Here is a 23,462-nt window from a genome sequence, read left to right as displayed (position 1 = left end):
GCGGGATCCTACGGTACGGAATGGACACTAGGACGTGGGCCTGACATCACCCTTTTATTTAGGCCTGGTTAATTGACGTAGGGAAGGGCTTGAGGTCGAGCACCATCTTCCTCGAGAGGATAACTATTCCGAATCCACGGAACTTCTCTGGACTCCTCATAGAGGCTTCTTAAATCCACGAGGAAAGAAAGCAAGAAAATAGAAATAAATTCTAATAAATTCGAAATTGATTGATAAATTAATAAAAATGAGTTCGCAACCCTTTAAATAGAGGTACCAAGCAATGAAAAAGAAATCAAAATCAAACTACAACTAAAACTCCTAGAATTCGCAACTTACTATAAATAGTAAACTTAGTATTTATAGATGGTTGTGATGTCTACTAGCACGCAAGGTTTTTGGCCAAAAACAGTAAGTGTCCTATTTGGCTTCACCAAACCATTCTCCTAATTATTCTAAGCTCTTTTCACGTTGGGCGCAACTCCTAAAGCCTAACGGATGAAGAGTTATAATCAAACTAAAACTTACTATTTATAGTAAAAACAGAATTAAAACAAAGAAACGACCATCGATCCAGGGGTATTTCGCAAATCCAGCTTGCGCAACCCAGTATAGCGGGGTTGGTTGGCTAAAGTAGCTTGTTCTACCCTAAAATCATATATTTTACGTCTAATAACTCATTTCGGATTGCGAGATACACCCGATTTAAGGTCCGATGGTCTAGATCACTTCTGTCATCGACCGGGCCTTTTCTGATCCATCTTAGCCATGTAACTATCTGCGACCCGCTCTACATCATTAATTGAGCCAGGGCTCGAGCTGAACCTGACCTAGACAAGACCCCAGCTACTGCTGCTACCCCTGCCTTTCGTACATCCAAGCAAGTGGTTCATTTCTATAAGATACAAGACCATAAATAACATAATTTCATTCCTTTTAATGAGCAACAATGGACAGATAATGCGTGGCTGAAAGAAGTTGGCAGATTTTCCTTGTTAACGTCCATGCGGGGCCTACCACATGAATGGATCGGTCAGATCTCTGGATCAGATGGCTGAAGGTACATATGTTGGGATATGAAGTTTGAAAAACTATTTAAATAAAATAAATTTATTGATAATAAGAGAAAACTTATCGGTTTATAAAAGTCGAGGCGTAACATGAGTCACTCGGCTTGAAATCGAATTTGCTCCCCTTGGACAGGTTTCCAGAGCAATCGACTTGTAGGATACAACGACTATGACTTGGTCTCAGTGGTGCACTCATTGTACATGAGCTCGAACCATTTATAGTCTTAACCCGAACTAGAAAATACTTAAACTATATTTTTAATGTAAAACAAACCTTTTATTACACATTAAAACAGATGAGAAAAAGTCTATTTATAGACTTTGTGAAGACACCCTTACGGGTGTAGAGACACCCTTTCAAAAAGGTTGTGACTATTAGGTTTAAACCCAATTGCTGCAACCCTTAGGTTTCAAAAGACACAACTTTTCAAAACAAAAATTGAAAGGATGCAATCTTTCAGACTTAAGTGAAAAGACACATCCATAGGGCACATGCGCACCTATGGCCACAGCCATGGCCTTTCCCAACGGATATTTTGAAACATTAAATTATTTTAAAATAATTTAAAATACAACAATCCCCCACATGTTTTAAAATTTTTGACATTTCGGGTTAAGATGGAAGAGTTGTGCAATGATGCCGGTATCACCATAGACTTGAACCGACATTAGAGTAAGCATGATAGGTCTACAGGAATCAGGTGACATCATAGTCTTGAACCTGATTCCTTTTGATGTAGATCGCAAGTATATGCCACTCATACAACTTTTTCGCTACAAATGATTCTGCAGTTTGGTGCATTTTGGCCATGCACCATTACCTGAATTTTATAAGTGTTATATAGAATTCGCCTAGATTCTCATATGAAGCGGCTTCCACCTCTACACCCATATAAGTAAATTCCATCAAGTGTATGCAGCAATTGGGTACACCACCAAATATATGGTTATAGATTCATTAAGAGTTAAAAAACTCATCCTTCTTCATTGTTGCTCGCACTGTACACCATAGAAGGGGTTCGTTTATATTAGTGCAATCATCTACCTCGTGTCTTGTTGTGTACCCATTAAACTTATCTAATAGGATCTCTACTCGTATAAGTTGGGTTGCCAACACTGGTAGTTCATATATTAAGCTCGGCCCCACTCTCTTCGATGTATTATTGACTAATCTTTTAGATAGTCATTTGATCAGAGAATTTATGACTCGTAGGCCTTTTACCTCTACCCGTCATTGATTTGTTAAGCTTTCACCTATTAAGGAAAATTAACCATTGTTAACTTCCATAGGAGTTAGGTCATGTCTTACTCCCAATGTGGCTGATCATCCTTTTGGATTAGCTATGGATCATCACCTTGATAAGCTATTGCTTCATAAACTAACTACACAGAAACGAGCCTTTGGTTAGGCAGATTTCTCCTTTTGATCCTTAGTCAACTCTTCGGCAGCTAGTTTCATCCTCTTAACTATTCATATCTCAAGCCAACGCATACCAACCTCATTTCTAAACTCACAGAGTCAACAATTACGACTTCATTAAGCAACAGATACTGAGCATCATTTTTATTATGATAGTTGTCGTGTCACCGGCTCTTAATACAACAAACTTTCTTAGTCTTGAATGTACCCTTACCATTCAACCAACTTTACTAGACCACGTTCAACCAACTGGTGGTAAAGTCAATGGAACTTATTGTATCTGCAGTACAAAGTGGCTGGAGTAATTTATCATGTATAGACATATGACAACTAAAATAGAGTATAATCTTCATGTAATCATATCGCAACATTATCATGTTATCACATGTTCCTCGACACATGAAAGGTTGACCAGTTTATTAATTAGTGATTAGAATTCAATACAATTAATGGATATTTGACAATTGAATATAAAAGAGAAATGTTCAAATTCATTATCAAGTATCTTGATCGACGGATTGAAAAATGTGCTCCATAAGTGCATAAGTTTAGCCATTAGATACATTTGTTGATGATAAAACAAAATAGTTCATCAAATAAACCTAGTCTTATATGAACCAATTCCAAATGTCCAAATCTACCCTCCAATGATAATAAAATATAGCCTAAAAATCACATTGATCAAATAATCATCTTACGAATTCAGACCACTAATAATTTTTTTTCTAACCGTTTATTTGATGGCTACTAATTATATCATTAAAACATGTAATCAGTTTGATTCCAGATATCTTGTCTTCAAGACCTACATGATGTCAATGTAACACATGTGTATATTGATCCATAACATTTACGATATAACTTTCTTGGTATAAACCTTCAATTTTTATGTCAACCTATTTATCAAATACTTATTGACTAAACTTATACTCCATGGGTTAAGTGGTTTATCTAAATGCATCCAAGTGCACCCCCACAATTTCAGATTTAGCCTTGATAGATATATCTATGGCCTACCTGATAAACCATTAACCAAGAGTTAAGAAAAATCTTTCGAAGAAACTTGATAATTCAGGGAACTCATTAACATAGCAAGGGCACGCCTTTCCTCAAAACTAAACACCCATGCAAGTGGACCAAACTTAGATGACAAAATCTATTTGATTTGTTGAATTTCTGATATTTTTTCTAAAGATGTGATTTGCTAACTTTCTCTATATTCTTCACAGAGATAATATCCACCAATTGACCACTCATCATGGACGTCCATGACCATCATCTGACTTTGGCTAATTTCATATGCATATATCCCAAATGGCTAGACTTGTGTGTTCGTCTTGTACCATTTAAGAAATAGTGACTCTTCAGTTGTAAACAAGGCATAATTGTAGTGCATTCAGATGCAACCATAGTTTTAAATAGTTTTCCAATAATAAATCCAAAATTCGATTTCAAGTTTGTTGGGATATAGAGTTCGAAAAACTATTTAAACAAAATAAATTTAAATTGATAATAAGAGAAAACTTTAGGTTTATAGAAGTTAAGGCGTGACTTGAGTCACTCGGCTTGAAATCGAATTTGCTCCTCTTGGACAGCGTCCCAAGTGCAACAGGTTTTCAAAGCAATCAGCCTCCAGGATACAACGAATATGACCCAGTCTCAGTGGTGCACTCAGTGTACACAAGCTCGAACCACTTGTAGTCTTAATCCGAACTAGAAAATACTTAAACTATATTTTTAACGTAAAACAAACCTTTTATTACACATTTAAACAGATGAGAAAAAGCCTATTTATAGACTTTGTGAAAACACCCTTAAGGGTGTAGAGACACCCTTTCAAAAAGGTTGTGACTATTTGGTTTAAACCCAATTGGTGCAACCCTTAGGTTTCAAAAGACAACTTTTCAAAACAAAAATTGTAAGGATGCAACCTTTCAGACTTAAGTGAAAAAATACGTCCATAGGGCATATGCGCACCTATGGCCACAGCCATGTCCTGTCCCAATGGATATTTTGAAACACTAAATTATTTTAAAATACAACAACATATGCAACGGCTATGTGTAGCCAACAAAAGAAAGGAAGGATCGATTTTCGGGCTGGGAAATGTTCACAGCAGGACTTGTCCATAGGGATCTCGAACATGTGAAATGTCCGCTCCGGGACTGTCGGAAAGAACCCATTACATTAGCCAGCTCCATTGATGACATTGCAATATATCTTGTAGAATGATGGGGCCATTGGAAATCATGGAATTTCATTATATGGAGAAGACAACACAATAATCTAGTCCAAATCACTACTTATAATAAATCAAATCATCAACAGAAATCGAGACAATCCACAAAAATGAAAGAAGAGGAAACACATCGCAAACATATCACACTAATAGAAATTAAAGCTAAGCAGCTGTTCTTCTAAACAACACTTGGAAGTTTATGAAATTCAACCCTCCTTTAATGTAGCTTCTCTTTTGTGGATTAGTTGCCATCTTGGCATCTGCCTCTATAGTGATTGATTCTAGAGCTTCAGCAAAGAACTATGGCACACACCTGCAATAACCAAGCTGCTCATCAGATGGGTCCCACCATGTAGATATACATAATGCATTGTCCAAAGATCAACCCAGTCCATTGATCACATGAAAAAGATGGACAGCTTAAAATACTTGAATTTTTTTCTAATTGGTTTCTAATATTTAGCTCATTTGATTTGTGTATTGGCTGGCTAAATTGTTTTTATTTAGGTGCATATGGTTACACCAAATATTTTGAAATTTCATGATTAATCAGTCTGCTTTGGTGTATAAATATCATGAAATTTCCTGATATTAGGTGCAACCAAGCGCACGATTACTTATTGTTTTGAGCTTCCAGGAGAGAGAGAGAGAGAGAGAGAGAGAGAGAGAGAGAGAGAGAGAGAGAGAGAGAGAGACATATATACTTGATTCAATGCCGTTTCTCCCGTGCCTCATTGGATTTTGTTGCCATCGACCCAGACATTGGCGACGTGTGCTATCTTGTGCCAATCCTCTCCTCCTTCTTTGCATCTCTCCACCAGAAGTCGACATCCATTGATTTCCAAATCTTCGAGTGCCCTGAGGTCTTGCAACCCTTCAGGCAAGGACCCCAACTTGGGGCAATTGGAGATGTCGAGCCTCTTGAGCATCTTGAGCTGTCTCAACCTGTCCGGCAAAGACCTCAATTTGGAGCAAAAGGAGACACTGAGACTCTCCAGTGCCTCCAATTGTTCCCACCCATCGGGAAGTGACGTCGCATTCGGTAGACCACCGATCTCAAATTTCCTGAGGTTTAGGAGACCTGGTAATGGCCTCAACAGAATTCCATCACTACCGCATAGTTGGAAATTTGTAAGAAGCGGTAGAGAGCATGAAATCCCGTTGATTTTACTACATTCCTCAATTTCAAGGTGTCTTAGAGTATTTGGGAGGCTCTGTGGCAGTGCCTTCAATTTGGCACAAAATCGTATTACTAATTTGAGCAGAGATGGCATTATTTCTCCTTCTTCCAATCTCAACTCCCACTCCTTGAATTTAGGCATGGAGCGGAAATAGAGCTCTTCCAGTTTTGGGAATGCCACCCTTTTGCCGCCACGATTCCCACTGTTCCCATAAAACTCACGTCCCACTAGTTTGACACGATTTCCCTGTATTTCAAGGTGTTTGAGAGAAGGTAACTTCCCGAGCTGAGGTAGCTGTGTGCAGTTATTGCAGTTGACTAGTTCCACCTTAACCAAACTCGACAAAGATGAGTCATCCATCCAAGTCGGGAATTTGGAACCAATGTAGTTCTGTATTTCCAACTCTTCTAGGTTCGTACAGGGCGGTCTGAGGCACTCAAACACATCGTTCATGCTCTCCACATTGCCATCTCCAGACATTTGTAAAGACAATCTGCGAAGTCGCAACTTCTTCTCCAGTTCTGCTTCCTTGGCCTCATCGCCACTTGCCACTCTCTCCAAGCTCTTAATTTCAAGATTTTCTTGAAGCAAGTTAAGGTGTTTCAGCTCTCCAATCATACATCCTCTGTCGCCACCCACGACGAACTTGCTCAGCGTTCGGAGGGAAGTTACTTTCCCCAGTCCTTCGGGTAAATGCTCAAGTTTATCAGTTCGTTCAATTTCAAGATGTCTCAAACTGACCATAGCGCTCATCCTTCTTGGGAGTTTACAGAGGCTCCTACAGCCATTGAGTTTCAATGTCTGCAAATTGCTGAGGTGACTCATTGATTCAGGCAACTCTTCTATACCCGATGAAGACAAATTCAGATATCTTAAATGCTTCAAATTCCCAATTGAGCTTGGCAATCTTTTAATGTCAGTCCAACTGAAATCCAATGACCTAAGGAACCTTACATGTTCGAACAAATCAAGAGGGACTGTATCGATTTTGGAAGGCCCAATTAGTAGGAACGTTCTCAGTTTCTTCACATTGCACAAAGGGGTGGGAATGATTGAGACATCGTCAGAGACAATCAAGGATGAATGACGAGCCTCAACGGAGCCCAAGTCCGACTTTCCAATCTCGATGATCTGACATTCTTTCTTTGTAATGAATTCAGCGAGATCGTGAAGGAGATCATGCATTTTGCAACTGACTCTTCCAAGCTCCACATCTTGAAATAGAGACCGTGCCAGTAAATCATCGAAGTACTCTCTGCCGATTTCTTCCATATCTCTATTTCCCTCCGACCTGATAAAACCTTGGGCTAACCACAGCTTGACCAATGTATCCTTCTCCAAGTCATGTTCTTTCGGAAATATCGAGCAATATGCAAAACACTGCTTCAGATGTGTGGGCAAGTTGTAGTAGCTTAGCAATAGAGCTGGTAAAATGCCTTTTGCAACGTCCCTTAAAGCCCATGTCTCACTTTCTAAGATGTTCTGCCAATCTTGTGCCGTCCTCTTCGAATTCATCGCACTTCCAATTACCTTTGCTGAAAGAGGCACTCCTTTACAATTCTTCACTATCTCCTTGCCGATCTTTTCGATCCTTTCTAACTCCAGACAATGTTCCATTTCCCACCCGATGAAAGCTCTCCTTCTGAACAGCAACCAACAATCATCGTCGCATAAACCTCCCAATTTATGTAAATAGGATGCATCCATCATACTCGCAACCTTGTTGCTACGAGTGGTAACCAGAATTCTACTGCCATTCATGCTGCTTTGGAAGGGAAGCCGCAATTCCTCCCACTTCTCTTTATCGTCATTCCATACATCATCAAGGACAAGCAAAATCAGCTTCCCTCGCAATGTTCCGATAAGCTTATTCTGCAACGGGTTCAGTTCTGAAAGGGTAGTACTAACGCCTTCTGCATCTTCAATAATTGCCTTGGTAAGCCTCTTCAAATCAAAATCCTCAGACACACAAACCCAAAGAACCTTCTGGAAATGGCTCCTCACCTTCTCATCATTACAGACCAATCTAGCGAGGGTCGTCTTACCCAATCCTCCAATGCCCACAATTGAAATTACAGGTATACATCCCTCCTCACGACTACTCCCACTTACCAACTTACTCACTATCATATCTTTATCTTCAACCCTACCAATTACATGCGATACATCTACAAGCGAGCTCGTCTGAAATCTGCCTATCTCAAGCCTACTGACCTGGCTCGAACTCTCACTACTATTGAAATTGTACTTATTTTTTTCATCTGCAATTTGATCTAATCTCTCCTTTAATTCCTTTATCCCATGAGCAAGATTGTAACGCGACATGACCCGACTGAAACAAGAACGAGGCCAAAACAAGCATGTTCTTACCTTGTTTCTGATGCGGCCACTATCGCTTTCCCACGATCGGTGGGCCGTTGGCTCCCACTCGTCTAAGAAGTCATCGACATCGTAGGCGACATCTTTGAGCTTTCCTAACCAATCTCGGACTTTCTCATCATTCACTTGCCTGGTCTCTGCATCATGAAGAACTGCTTGAATGGCTTGGAATGTAGAAGATAGATTTTTCAGTTGTTGTGGGGCACCACAAACCAAACTCAGCTCTTGTTGGATGATGTTGGTCAGATTTTCGATAGCCACCTGAACAAGAGCATCTGCCATTCTTGCAGCAGGTAAGTGTATCTGAGAGAGGAGATGTGGGTCTTGTTCTTGTTGGGGATGAAGCATTGACCCATATATTCACAGCCATAGAACTATCGTGACAAAAACGAACTCTGTACGCTTTAGCATACTGAGTAAACTCCGTGGGGCCTACCTTGGATGTAATGTATATGCCTTATCCACGCCGTCCATCTGTTTTTCCAGATCATTTTATGTCACGAACCCAAAATTGAAATATATACAAAGCTCCATTGGACCACACCATAGAAAAAAGTGGAGATAATAATATCCACCGTTGAAACCTTTCTAGGGCCTACAGTGATGTTTATTTTTCATCTAACCTATTAATAAGGTCACATAGATATGGATGAAGGGAAAAAATAAATATCAGCGTGATCCAAAACTTCTGTGGGCCCCAATAAGTTTTCAACGGTAGGTTTTCAATTCACACTGTTTCCTATGGTGTGGTCCACCTGATTTTTGTATATGCTTCAACTTTGGGTTCATGTCATAAAATGATCTGTTAAAACTGATGGACGATGTGGATAAGACAGATGTGGATAAGACACCTACATCACGATGGGCCACATATAGTTTACTCAGTATGCTTTAGCGTATACTGAGTTACTCAGGACGCAATCCGCCGCCTATATTGACTATATCTAATTTCACCTAAATTTCCAACCATCCATTCGATGTCAACAAATCACACAGCGAATAGTACAATTTTTGTGAATTTCCGGGAAGAATGCATCCACATTAGGCCCCACTATTTGGACGGTGTGAGTGGTGCGAATTTATGTCATTTATTCAGTAGATGATGGTGATACTATGGCACAGTGGAATGGTTGATACTATACGTGTTGTTTAGGAAACTCAAGTTAAACGGTCCAAATCCTGGGGACTGATATAGCTAATGAATCAGCCATTCATTATATTAATTCTGCATAAATTTTGGTTGACTTAGCCATTTCAATTGAGCAGACAATTTGAACGGTTTTATTTGGTATAAATTTATGCCACATATATAAATTATGACTGCATGTTCATGAAGTATTAAGCTCGGAAAGAGTATCAAAGTTTTTCTCTCGGGGTTGGTTTTGGTTTTATAACAGGTTTTTTTTTTTTTTTTTTTTTTCCGGTTCAAATAGCGCCCCGGCAAGAGTCATCACTGACCAAACATATTTTAGCCATGAAACTACCATTTCACTTCTTAAAGCATGAAAATGCTCGTATCCGCTGCTGGCCCTCGTATAATCGGCTCTTATCTCAAAATGAAAAAGTTATTTTTTAAAGGGACGTGCCCTACTAAAAATTGAATTTGGGCATACCAGTTGGCCGATCTAATCCGTTCATTTTAATCAAATAATCGTAGACCCATAAAAAAGATTTTTTCTATTGTCTATTATGCATTAATTCGACATTGTTTTCTATTATGTAGTTCATCTATGATGAGTTTTGTCCTCAAAGTTAGGTAGATGACATAAAATTAAAAGTCCTTACACGTGCACGGGAAGTATTTACTTCAAGACAACCCAATAGGACCCATATAAGATATGGATAGGTTCAAAATGTGAAGTCCTTGCCACACGAGGCGATTTGGTCGTTTCAGTTTTTTCATCTCCCTTTTTTTTTTTTTTTTTCCTTTTCTTTTTCAATTCTTAGGACCACATGAAGCTGAAGCTTCCTTGACAATTGGTATTTAAACGGCCAATCTTTGCATAATCCGGGTGACAACTAAAAACTCCGGCAAGCTCCGGCCAAACTCAGACTAATTCTCTAGAAAAAAAAAAAAAAAAGAGTTTTCTCTCAAGTTTTCCAACCATAATTCAGAAAAAACTCTTCTTTTTTTTTCGTTTTGTCTTTGTTGGTGGGCATGAATGGTGGGAGTTTATGAAATGGAGGAGGGTGTGGGAGTCCCCTTATATATGTTGTGGGTTTTTCTTGTTATAGTGTGGGAGTCTCCTTTTTTGTAGTACGAGCGGTGGGACCACATGGATCGCGAATACTCACTAAGGACCATTAATATTCACTGTGGATTGGGATATAAACAGTGGCCCATTGATATTCACTTTGGACCATAGATAATATCAGCGGTCCCCTGTTAAGATCAACCATCCACAGTGAATATTGGTGGAATTCATTGTGGTTCGCCTATATTAACATAGGACAGCAAATATTCACTGTTGATCGTAGATAATATCAACAATCCACAATGAATGTCAATGGTTTACACTGTGGATCATCAATCTTAACAAGGGATCGCTGATATTCACTGTGGATTGCAAATAATATCAGCGGTCTCTTGTTAATATCAGCGATCCACAATGAATATCAGTGGAATTCATTGTGGCCGGCTGATATTCATTGTGGACGGTAGATAATATCGGTGGTCCCATGTTAAGATTGGCGATACAAGTGAATATTAGCGATTCTCTATCAATATTAGCAAACCTCTATTAATATTTATAATCCTTTGTAAATATGATTATCTTTTAATCTAATACTTTGTCTTTCATGTGCTACAAAATCCTTTTGTAAGGTGAGGGAACCCAACCCTTGCTTAAAATACTCCAATATAAAGGTCACGATCAAGTGCACGATACGATTTCTACATACTTTGAGAGATGAATTCAATAAGTTTCCTATCAGGAGAAAATGTTTTGAAGAACCCAATTCGAGTATCTGTTTGATTTCAATGAAGGATGATGGATGGCAAATAGACCATTGCTCCACTGCGTGATGTAGAGGCACCTTAGTGACCTCCGCTTTGACTTCAGTGACACCATTATCCAATTCATGGAGCTAAACTTTGCCTTGATTATGGGTCTGAAGTAGGGAACATCGGAAGCAAACCGGTCAAGGCTCATTAAGAACGAGTATTAGGGATCGAATTTTTAAGGATTAGTCTCGTATTACAAAGAAGGATTTACTGAAGACATTTTAATCTCTCTGAGGAGATTGTACTAATGATGCGATCGCTATATAGTTAGTGATATTGATATGCGTAGAGAATTTACTTGTTGAATCGCCTAACAAGAATGCGTGTATGAATAAGTATATAGATTTAGCAAATAATTATGATGCATTTGATAATCATCATGAGGGGAGTGTGAGGTATTAGATCTTAAAAGAAAAAATGAATATTTTGATTAAATAACACCTTCTAAACTTATATGACTTCCGTGAATGCCCATATGCCCTACATGTAATTTTTTTCCCCATGAATTTTATAAACTATTATGCCGCTCTAATGTGCCTTATTTTAATATTCCTTATTTTCCTCATTAAACAGGTTTGGTTATATGAGGTCATCCTTAGCCTATGTTACCTGAAGGGCTAGGCCACCAGATGTGGTCCGATTAGAATTCCACGATTTCTGAATTGGAAGGAGACTAAGATAGGAAAATACAGGGTCATAATAAAAGTTTTTTATGAATATGCGGGTAAGTTGAAATATCACCTCAAATTTAGTTTGTTTATGTTGTATTTCAGTGTTTCTGATACTTCATATATATTGTTACAGCTTAGGATTAGGGATAACCTCATCCCTATAGTGGATGAGAAAAATATTATCGCTTTGATGGTGAAGGAGAGGAGTATGAGGAAGATGGTTAAGGAAATTGAGGCAAGTGAGAAGAAGAATAAGAATGTAGAGAAAGGGCTACTATCAAACTCGGATAATGGAATCAAAGAGTAAGGAGAGGAGAGCACAGGGAGAAGAATAAACTCCCGCTTGAAAATGTCATCAAAAAGTTTGAAAGTGGTGAAAAAGGAGAATAGTCGCCTACGCACAAAGTGAACTTTTTGTTAGTGAAATAATTTGTGCACCTTATTTTTCAATCACGTGAGTTCATGTATCATGTAGTCGGTTGAGCCCTTGGAAGCTGAAGACTAAAGACATAAGTGGATGTGGTGCATCAAGGAGAAAAGAACAGGTATATAAGGTGCCTTGATGACTCTAATCATTGAACTAAAATAACGTAAATGTCTAAATGATCTTAGTACTCTAATAAATAAACTTTTTATTGATCATCCCTTATGTCATAGGAGCCTTAATTGACCATCCTTAGATTGGATTCAGAGGTCCCGTGTTACTGAAAAATCTGTGCAATTTTGGCAACCTTTGGTCTCACCGAACTCACCTTTGGTCCAACTGAAATCGGTTAAAATAGGACAACATGCTGTGACAGAATTTTAGGTAATTCGGCTGCAATAAAATGCAACATTCGGTCCCACCGAAGACCATGTTCATTGCGACCGAAGACTACATTTGGTGCAACCAAAAGTGCCCAACTCTGTCTAGTGGCTTTCCTGTCTAATTAGGTGTGACCGAACCTTAATTCGATGCGACTGAAGACTGTGTTTGTTCATTTTATGACCGTTTGAACTCGATTCCTTTATAATAAAGATTCGATCTATGGGCATTTAGATGGGTTTTTTATGCAATAGAAGCTTAGGTAATTCTATGATCATATTCCTCATCCCAACCCTCTAAACCAATGACTTCTAAGTCATCTTCCTCAGAATTAATACTTTAATGAGGATTCCAACTTCTACATTGAAGATGTGCTTGAACTCTATTTTTTAGAGTTTAGACCCAACTTCTATAGGTATATCCTTATCTAAATCCTCTAGAAAACCCATCTACGTGAATCCCTTATGATTATAACATTCAGACTTGTTGTAGGAGAATTCACCAACCTCCTATCATCTTGGTCATCGAAAGGAGTATTGAATGCAAGGTGTTTGATCCCGGAGTTGAAGCATTGGCAACGCATCAACATCATGATCAGGGGATCAAGGGGAGATTATCGAAGCACTGGAAAACATTGATCAAGTAACTCGAGAAGGTGCTACAAAAGTGGCTTAATCTAACAAGTATGTTGTCATTTATAAGAGTCCATGTATACTTCTTCCTTGTGTAGGATTGAGTGTAGAGTTTGAATTACCAAACTCGACTAGGTTCTTGTGTAGGAACTAAGTTCTTGTGTATGACCTAAATCAAAGTTCTTATGTAGGCCATCGGATACGAGTGTGTACGTTCTAGTCTTCGAGGGAAACTACAACAGGAGTAAACGTACGTCCTTAGATTAGGACTAAGGTTGTTGGTTAGTTGATAGAAAACTAATTCAAGTCTCTTGTGAGAGCCTCCGGTGGGAGTGTACGATAGAGTCCTTATTTAGGACTGAAAAGGTTAGATGTGGACCTAATTTAAAACCTCAATAGTAAAATCCGATAATGAAAATGAGAGTTAGTGATGTCCTAGAGGAGAGGTGAATAGGACAATGCCAAAAAATTGAAATAAATGCGGAATATATAAAGAATATAAAAATCTCAATCGCCTGAATATTGAAACCTAAATTCTAAATAATTCATAGGACAACCTTCACCTAAAATATTAGGCAGAATAACCTTATTTCACGAATGTCTTTAAAATCAATCTTTTAAACTAGTAAGAAGATAATATAAAATGATGACAACATTCAGCATAAGAATGAAATAAATAACCACCACCAAAAGAAAATAAACATCCACCACATGGCACAAGGAGTTATAATGGTTCAGTGCTTAAAACAACCACACCTACTATACTCCCAAAATTACTATCCTTGTAATATTGGCTTTCACTATAACAAGGTTTTCACAGGTTCACCTTAACAACCTAATACAGTTTCTTGTGATTTTCACGGGCTCACCACAATAAAACCCCTTTTGTGAGTTTGACGGGCTATCACAAATAAAAACCCACTTGTGATTTTGACAGGCTATCACAAATAAAAAACCCACTTTGTGATTTTGACGGGCTATTATAAATAAAAAACCCATTGAGCTTTTCACAGGCTATCTTAGAAAAACCTAAATGAAATAAAGCTACAAAATACTTATCTTCAAATGTAGATTTGAAGACGTAGTAGAACCTGTAGCAGAGGAACTTCTTTCTTGAATGTAGATGACATAGTATTCACTCAAACAGAAAGAGTATAGGGTTCTATCAATTTTAGAAATGAAAATCCAAATGCTACTATTGTTCACAACCCCAAGTGTAGGGTCACAATATAGTAATAATCTCAGTGAGACCGAGGTCGAATCCACAGGGACTGAACTTGTGTGTCTTCTGAATTTAACTCGAACTAGAACTAGATGAAGAACTAAAGTAAAAAATCTGAATTTAAAGGAGTAATTGTGAATAAGGTTTAAACAATTAATTGAAAGTGGGAACTAGGGTGCCAAGGATCCACTTGTAGCTTCTCAAGATGCTATTATGCTTGATTCAAGGACACAACTGGAAACAGAGTCCTATCTTATCCAGTTGGAAGAAAAGAGTCAAATCTCTGAACTTCTCATTGATCTAGCCTTAATGGAGGAGAATTATGGTTAATTGGAAGGGATTACATCACCCAACCATGCCAGGAGACAATGGCAAACAACAGGATTTACCAAATTCACAATCTCAAATAGAAAAGATGATTTTTAAAACTATTGCAAATCTATTGTAATTTGAGTCACAACAAACCATTAAAAACTGAAAATATTCCTTAGAATCAACTAGAATTTAGTGAAGTTCAAATATAAACATGAATCAAAGCAAAGTAAACATCTCAATCACGCTACAAGCTTCACCTCTTAACACTAGCTAAGGGGTTTAGCCAACTATAGACATGATTGAACTAAAGTCTCTCAAACAAAGCATAAAACAAACTAAAGAACAAAGAAAAAAGCTCTTGGACAGTGGCTCCATCATTTTTCTCCACTCTTTGAATCCTAGAAGCTGCCTAGGAATGTCCTAGGGATTCCTATTTATAGTTGTGAATCCCCCTCTTACGTACCGACTTGGAATTTTTGCAAACCGCCTCAAATTATGCAATCCGCGTTGGCCCTGTGTTACAACTTTACGTAATTTCGGTAGCACCGAAATTGTATCTGAAATTGTATGTGTAGAGTACTTAGGTAGCACCGAAATGACATTAGGTAGTACCGAAATGGCAGTAGGTAGCACCAAAATTGCAGTCGGTGGTTGTTTCGACAAGAAAACAAATGCGTTTGACTTAGGGGATTTATTTAATGATAATAAAGAATTCGATGAGAGAACAATGATCACATTTATTCTGAGTTTATTTACATCCTCGGATTCCTTTGATTCTAAAAACATAGTACAATCAATTAAAGCAATGAAGATAAGATAGCCCGATGGTGATTCCAGCAGCATTTCGACGCTTTTTTATCACATCTCTAGGGGAGATGGGTTGTGCGGGCTTGAAACCCTTGATCTGACCGTTGAGATTAGTTCCGATCATCCTTCCGTTCATTCTTCCTTGATCTGACCATTGAGATCAGTTCTAATCATCCTTTTGTTCATTCTTCGTTGATCTGACCGTTGAGATCAATTCTGATCGTCCTTCCTTTCATTCTTCCTTGAAACCCTTGAAATGTGAAGTGACGATCATCCCTTGAAATGTGGAGCGGCGATCACTTGAAATGTAGAGCGATGATCATCCCTTGAAATATGGAGCGGTGATCCCTTGAAATGTAGAGCGATGATCATCCCTTGAATTGTGGAACGGTAATCCCTTGAATTGTAGAGCGATCCCTTGAAATGTGGAGAGATCCATTAAAATGTGGACCTTCCATCATACTCTCCTTTCTCTCTCTCTTTTTTGTGAATTCCTTGATACTCAACTTCTGAAGGTGTGGGGGCCATTTGTCTAAAGGCATAAGTATACAAGCTTAAACAAGGAACATGGAGTGCATGAGGTTTACTTTGGGACAAAAGGCTTCCATCAAGACAAAGTCCACATGAAGTGGCACACCAAGGAAGCTTCAGGACAACATAAGCTTGTCTTCAAGACAACCCTCCATGGGAAGTGGCGTTGAAGGAGAGCTTTAAGACAATCTTTCCATGCAAAGTGGCATTGGAGGAGAGCTTTAAGACATCACTCCATGCAAAGTGGCGTTGGAAGCCTAGATTCAAGACATCTCTCCATGCAAAGTGGCATTGGAGGAGAGCTTTAAGACATCTCTCCATGCAAATTCTGGCAGCAACAGCCTCCGTAGTACCCCATTCTCGGCTCCTGAAGCAGGTTCCGATCCTGGGATCCTACAAGGAGGATTTTCATAACAATATAACCATTTTCAATACGAGCATACCTAAGATCATAACAAGTAAATCTGAGAATAAAAAAGGCACAGATCACAAAATCCACTATGAATTTGAACTTTTACAAGCTTACATAAGGTCCAAAAGGACATACATAAGATAATAGAAGAAAGAAAGGAAGGATACAATCGGGTCCTCAAGCTCAACTCTAATCCAAACTCTGCCACTGTGACACCGCCTAGGATCACTCGCACGCATCAATCGTGCATAAGCTTATAGAAGCTTAGAGGGTAGTGTAAGTGTGTGATAATAGTGTACAGAAGAATAATAGGAGATACAAGAAGGAGACGTGCTTAATGAGAATATCACTAGCCTTACCAAGGCTTATCATGAATATGATGCAATGAGTACTGGACGCCATACCAAGGCAATGCATGAAGGGGCTTACATAACCAATACTAATGCGATGCAAGTAATGCCAGTGCTCATAACCAAACCGTATGTCAAGTATATTTCCAATCATAAGGAAATCACCGGGATCCATTACACTCGACACCGACGTTCTACAGTCCCCACATAGTCAAACTAGCGTAAGAGATCTCACTACCCGCCTGTGGACAGCCAATCACCAGCAAGGCCTGACGGTAGCGGACCCATTCACGAGCTGGTCAGACTCAGCCTAGCAATGCTTCCTTACATCAGGCGAGTAATGCTACACCCCTATCCAACCGACTACATGACAGTGGGAGTCGCGGCTTAACGGTATGAGGTCCTCGTGTGCTCATATATTCCACCCGGTCACAGCGCTGGAGTAGATCCTTGGTACTATGGAATTTTTAAAAATTTCACACCCATGGGCATCCCATGCACCCGGTATGCTCAAGTAACATTTTCGGTGTCCAAACATGGCCATCCATGATGTATCTGTGGAGGCTACAACCCTGATGAAGCAAGGGTGATAATGCTCATATATTATGCAATGCCAGATGCATGAATCACACAATCAACTATGCATCAATTCCAAGCATCCAACATGCTCAAGAGGAAATATTACGTCCCTCGGGAAGACAGCATGCAATGCCCAATGACACAATCATAACCACACACACAGTGTCATCCAAGCATACAATGATGCACATGGGCCATGAAGATGGGTCTAGGCGCATCATGCGGCGATATACAAAGTAAATTACATTCCTCCTATCCAAGAAGGAACCAAGACTAGGTACTTAGACAATATCCATAAGGAATCCCACCTCTAGTGGGGGCCCATTTACCTGGGGTAGCCCACGAGACTAAGCATACAACTACGAGTCTAAGTAATATAGAAATGAGCTTAGCAACTGTCTAAGATAAGTATCCAATCACTCTTAAATACAATCAGACCTAGAGGGGTCCATAATGGGGACATTTAACCACCATTCCCCAAAAAGGCATATCTACCATGAACTATATGGATAAAAGGCCCAAGGCCTACATTTAAGATAAAAATAAAAGTAACCACATACATATATTCCTCATAATAGGCCATAAAAAGATATAATACCACTTTAAATAACATGGGCTCTAAGAGGGGAATTAAGGCCCAAGGCCCAATTTCCAATGGCCATAAAATCCATGCATTAAGTTGGACTTGGTGGGCAGCCCCCGTACACAATATACGGCCCAAAAATAAGTTTAAATTTGGATAAAATGGGCCCCACTACATCAGCCCAATAACTAGCAATTTAAGTGGGCAACCGAGGGCCCAATACTATCCTTACCTCAGCCCACAAGTCCATCAAAATGGTGGAAGTCGGCCCAATGTATGGTTAGGCCAAGCTGGGATGTCCCTGCCCAATCTGGGCTCACTGGACGTCCCAAAATTTTGATCTTAAGATGGGGTCCTCATAAGATCACTAAAAGTGACCCAAAAGAATGCACTGATTAAGCCCAAAGATTATAAGAAAGCATAAGCATGTAACACGTACACAAGTTCTCAATATGGTGAGCCCCACAGCCAAATAAAGTTGTAACCATAAAATTGTACATCGAAGGCCCTTTGATAAACTTTTGGCCCGTTTGACTTCCTGGGCCTGCTAAGGTCCAGAAATTAGTTGAGTATGTGGAAATAATCTCATGAAGGCCAACTATACTCACTGGGGGACCCCACCGGATGGAGAGTGTGTATATATCATGAAAAGATCAAGTGGGCCTCCTATTGGATTGTGAATCTAGCAACCCAAGGCAGAGAGTGCTTCCACAATCGGGCGATCCAAGGCTTGGATGGCCTGGACCAAATATGCATTAAGGTAAGTTCCACATACATGCACATTGACCCTTAAATAAATAGCCTAAGGTCTATGGTGGGCCTTTAACCACCCATAGAGAAACCTATGGGCTTACCTTAGGATCACCCAGGAGGACATCCAACCTCAACTGGTTTCCAAGAGGTAGCTCGCCACTACCCATATAATGAAAGATCTAAGGCCTAAGCAATGTGTGGACTAGTGGGCCATACACCAAGCCCAACTCATAGGCCATATAGTGGGCCCTCAAGTAAGGTTTGGGCCCAACCACAAAGGTCATAATTCCACATATTGTGGTGGGCTTCATGGGCAGCCCAATAATTCATTTACATGGGCAAGTTTCACATTTAACACAAGTGAGTTGGGCCTCACTTTTGGCCTAAGTACAGGGTCAGTTTAGTGGGCAGCCAAGGGCCCGACTTCTTGTGTATCATTGCCCCTAAGCCCATCACAATAGATAGGAGAGTATAGGCCCAAGATCAATGGGCCTATCCAAAAGAACTGAGTCCACAAGGCCTACTTGCTAACACAAACATGCATATACTATATCACATAATGGGCCCTAAAGAAATGGCCCAAAACAAAAGTCATCCAATTCATACATTATGGTGGACTTGAGGGCAGCCCATAAGCCCAAGAATACACATGGGCAAGGCCTATACTGACAGTGTGGGCCTTGCCACATCAGCCCAAAGACTTAGTAAGGCCCTCCACAATATACATTTATGTGGGCCCCGCAAGTCAGCCCATAATTAAGCATTTCATGAGGGCATCACGGCTAATAAATACACACGGTCAGCCTGTAGACGGCTCGTTGGGCCCGTGAAACAATAAGGTCAGGCCCTACACGATCTTGGGCTCAAGAAATAGGTTTCCAGCCCATTGGGCCTATAAACTACCAAAAATCTGGTTAAGGCTAACCCCCAACATCACCACAAAGGTGAGCCTTAAGAGCCACTAATTACGCCCAAAAATATCTAAGGAAATAAGGCAAGGAGTGTGTGCAATACTCCCTTAAATCTGGTGGGCCACAACAGCTCCAAAACAATCAACTATGGAGCAAATTTGGGCCCCTTGTTGGAATTCCAACCCACCCACTTCCTAGGCCTGCTGGAATCCAGAAATTTATTTAATTCAGATGGGTTACTGGCCCATGGTGATCCACACATATCACAGTGGGTCCCACTGGATGAGAGGGGAATGCACAATACACACTAGAAGTGGGCCATGCCGCTGGAATACAGGCCCAACAACAGCCTAAGGTAGGGGCGTCCCGTGGTGTGTAGTCCTACGGGCCTGAGTATCTGGCCCAAAACTGACCCAAGTTTGCAGGCCACACCACGGTCAGTACAGGGGCCCGATGGCTATGAAAATTTACAAGATGGTCCTCCCATAGGTGTACCATGAATCTTCAAAATTTTGTGATTTTTGGACGGTCAGAAGTATTTTAATTAATTTAAATAAAACAGACCATCAAGAAAATCTGGTGAATCGGGACACCTGAACGTGGTGAGCCAGCTAAATTTTCATGATTTTAGGATACTCAAAAGTATTTAAATTAATTTAAAGAATACAATCTATCTAGGGTGAAATATTGTTGGAATATAACTGTCCTGAATTTGGGCCATCCAATGGGTGGGTTCTGGGCCTCCAAAATTCCTGAAATTTGGACCCAAGGTCCCTCATCAAGCCTAAAACAAGGTGGGATCCAGAAATATGGCCCACCTTCTTAGAAATTATTTTTTTAATATTATTTTTATGGGACTATGCTGCTGGACTGCACAGCAGAAATTTCTGGCAGTCCAGTATGTTGGCCCACCCTTTTGGATGCCCAAATAGGATTCCTTGGCCCTGAAATTGTGTGGATAGGTCCTACCATGGGTGGGACACCTCCCTACAAAAATTTAGGATTTTTGGGATAGTAAAAATATTTTATTTAACTCATACAATTTATGGACAGCAAGGTCCAGATTTTTATTTTCCTGCTGCAGCAATGCTGCTGTCCTTGACTTTAGCACCCCATTTGAGTGGGCCCAAGTCTATGTAAATTTGGAAAAATGTAAGGCCAACCTTCCTATACAAGTATACAGTAAGGTGGGGTCCACAAAGGTGGCCCACCATTTCAAAATCAGGCTGATATTTATGATTTTCCAGCAAACAGTGTGGCTGGACAGTCCAGAAAAATCTGGACCGTCCACCCTCCTTGGCCCACCCTTTTGGGTGATCAAATAGGGACATTTGAAGGTGAGGTTTAGCATACTTTTAGGTGGGGTCTACACCTCAAAGAGAAGTCTAAGAAATCAGGAAAAAGGAGACCACAAACAAGGTCTACAACCCATACATTATAGCATAAAAAAAATTCCTGCAATCTGGACAGCAACATGTCGCTGTCTAGATCAGCCCAAAAAAAATTAATGAATGGGAAATAAATCATAGATTCCACAAGGTGGGGTCCACCCTGATGTGTCACACAACTCCCAGGCCTAGCCCCTCCCCAAGAAAATCCATAAAATTAGGCCCAAAGGCTTTCCAAATCAAGCAGCAAAACTAGGCAGCACAGTTGGGCCTGGGTGTCCAACAACTTGGGCCTGGATGTCCCAAAAATTTAAAAATTCTGGTTGCATGGCACATCAGGTGGGCCACATAATCATTACATCCAAACCACAGAAAGGGGAGAAGAGAAGAAGAAATGAAATCTCATCAAGATGGGGTCCATGGAGAATGGCCCCATCAAGATCACATGCATGCAAGTGATGGCTAAAAAAAAAACCTTATCCAAGGAGTGGTGGACCTTCACCATTGATGTGGTGAGTCCTACACTCTCCATATGAAGCAACAAAAGATCTATGAAAATAAGAACCATGCAATCTATCCTACATGCTCACCCACTTGTTGGATCTTCAAGATTCTTCAACCACCATGCTCCTTAAGCTTCAAGGAAGGAGGTTCAATGGTGATGATGGATCTTTGATGGTTAGATCTAGGGGGAAGAAGAGGAAAGAGGGCTGGAAAAGTTCAGCAATGGAGGACATTGGAGGGCATTTGCAAAGAGGAGAAGAGAGAAATGAAGAAAGAGAGAGGGAGATGAGAGAGTTTCTAAAGTTGAAATGATTACTTTCTTAGAAAAAGATGAGTTTTTGAAAAGAGAAAATAATCATTGCTCATGGGATAGGGTGGCTCATCATTGCCTAGAGAAGCTAATCTCATCATGGTTTTCTTGAGAAAAGAAGCCATCATTGCTAGGCTAAAGGTGGCTTACATGGGGAATAGTGCACATGGGGAAATGTGCAATCAGGTGGGTCCCACCAAAAATGCAATCAACGGTCCAAATAATGCGCGGCCCATAACTTTTGATGGACACGCCGAATTTACGCATGAGACATGGCACTGGAACCGCGGTGATGATGCGGTAGCAATGGCATAGGTCTTGGGTCAATCCGAGTCGGGTCTACGTGACCAAACTTAAGGGTGACCGCAATCACTATCCAAAGGTCACGGGTCGTCGAAATTTGACCGGTAGGACCGCGGGACCAAAATACACGAGATGCATACTCACACACACACATGCACACATGCGAACTCGGGTCAGGTCTCACAATGTGGCATTGGAGGAGAGCTTTAAGACATCTCTCCATGCAAAGTGGCGTTGGAGGAGAGCTTTAAGACAATCTTCCAATTGATGTGGCGCAGAAGGCAAATGTTAAGACAAGAATTCCTCTTAAAGTGGCGCAAAGGAGTTACCTCCATTGCGAAGTTCCACGCAAACAACTTCCATTGTGCGGTTATGGGCAAACTTGTCTTCAGGACAATGTCCCCTTGAAAAGTGGCGCAGAAGCTTTACACTTGACAAAACCCCATGCAAAGTGGCGCAAAGGGGATTCCCTCCACATTGGTTGCGTGGACTGGCGCAATGAACTTCTCCTTTGCACGGTTCTGCGCAAACAACTTCCATTGCCTGGGTTGGCGCAATGGGCTCCTCCATTGCCTTTCTTCTCTTTACATTTCTTCATTCCTCTTGTGTCCCAACCTACCAACTGACCAATCTCTCAAATGAAGCATGGGGAGGGGTATTTATAGGCATCCCTCTCTTACATAGTGGTGATCACCACCACTTCTCCTTTCACATAATGTCCATCTTCCTCTCTTAATCAACGATGTTTACTAATTAAGCTCTCCTTTAAATAGTGGTGTACAACCACTTCTTTCTCCATGTAAGGCAATATCCATCCATTCTCTTTTTACCAAAATACCCTCACTCACTCCCTTTTACCAAAATACCCTCGGATACTGATTTTTACCAAAATACCTAAAATACCCCTGGATGCTGATTTTTACCAAAATACCTAAAATATCCCCCAGATGCTGATTTTTACCAAAATACCTAAAATACCGTTGGTTTAGGTGGCACCTAAATCGAATACCTGAAATTTATCGCATCTGAAATTATGTGTAGAGTACTTAGGTGGCACCTAAGCTATCTTCGGTGGCACTGAATTAAGCTTAGG

At 40.2% G+C, this 23,462-nt stretch overlaps 1 protein-coding gene across 1 annotated transcript; it reads right to left on the bottom strand.

Moving 5' to 3' along the window:
• Nucleotides 1–5,460: 5,460 nt before the first annotated feature.
• On the bottom strand, nucleotides 5,461–8,637 carry LOC131228770 (putative disease resistance protein RGA3). The gene has a single exon (XM_058224637.1). The coding sequence runs from the start codon at nucleotides 8,635–8,637 to the stop codon at nucleotides 5,461–5,463; it is 3,177 nt and encodes a 1,058-aa protein (XP_058080620.1).
• Nucleotides 8,638–23,462: the final 14,825 nt, after the last annotated feature.

Source organism: Magnolia sinica, chromosome 16 (assembly GCF_029962835.1).
Source record: "Magnolia sinica isolate HGM2019 chromosome 16, MsV1, whole genome shotgun sequence".
Taxonomy (NCBI): domain Eukaryota; kingdom Viridiplantae; phylum Streptophyta; class Magnoliopsida; order Magnoliales; family Magnoliaceae; genus Magnolia; species Magnolia sinica.
The sequence above is the reverse complement of the archived record's forward strand: the minus strand, read 5'-3'. Positions and strand labels throughout refer to the sequence as shown.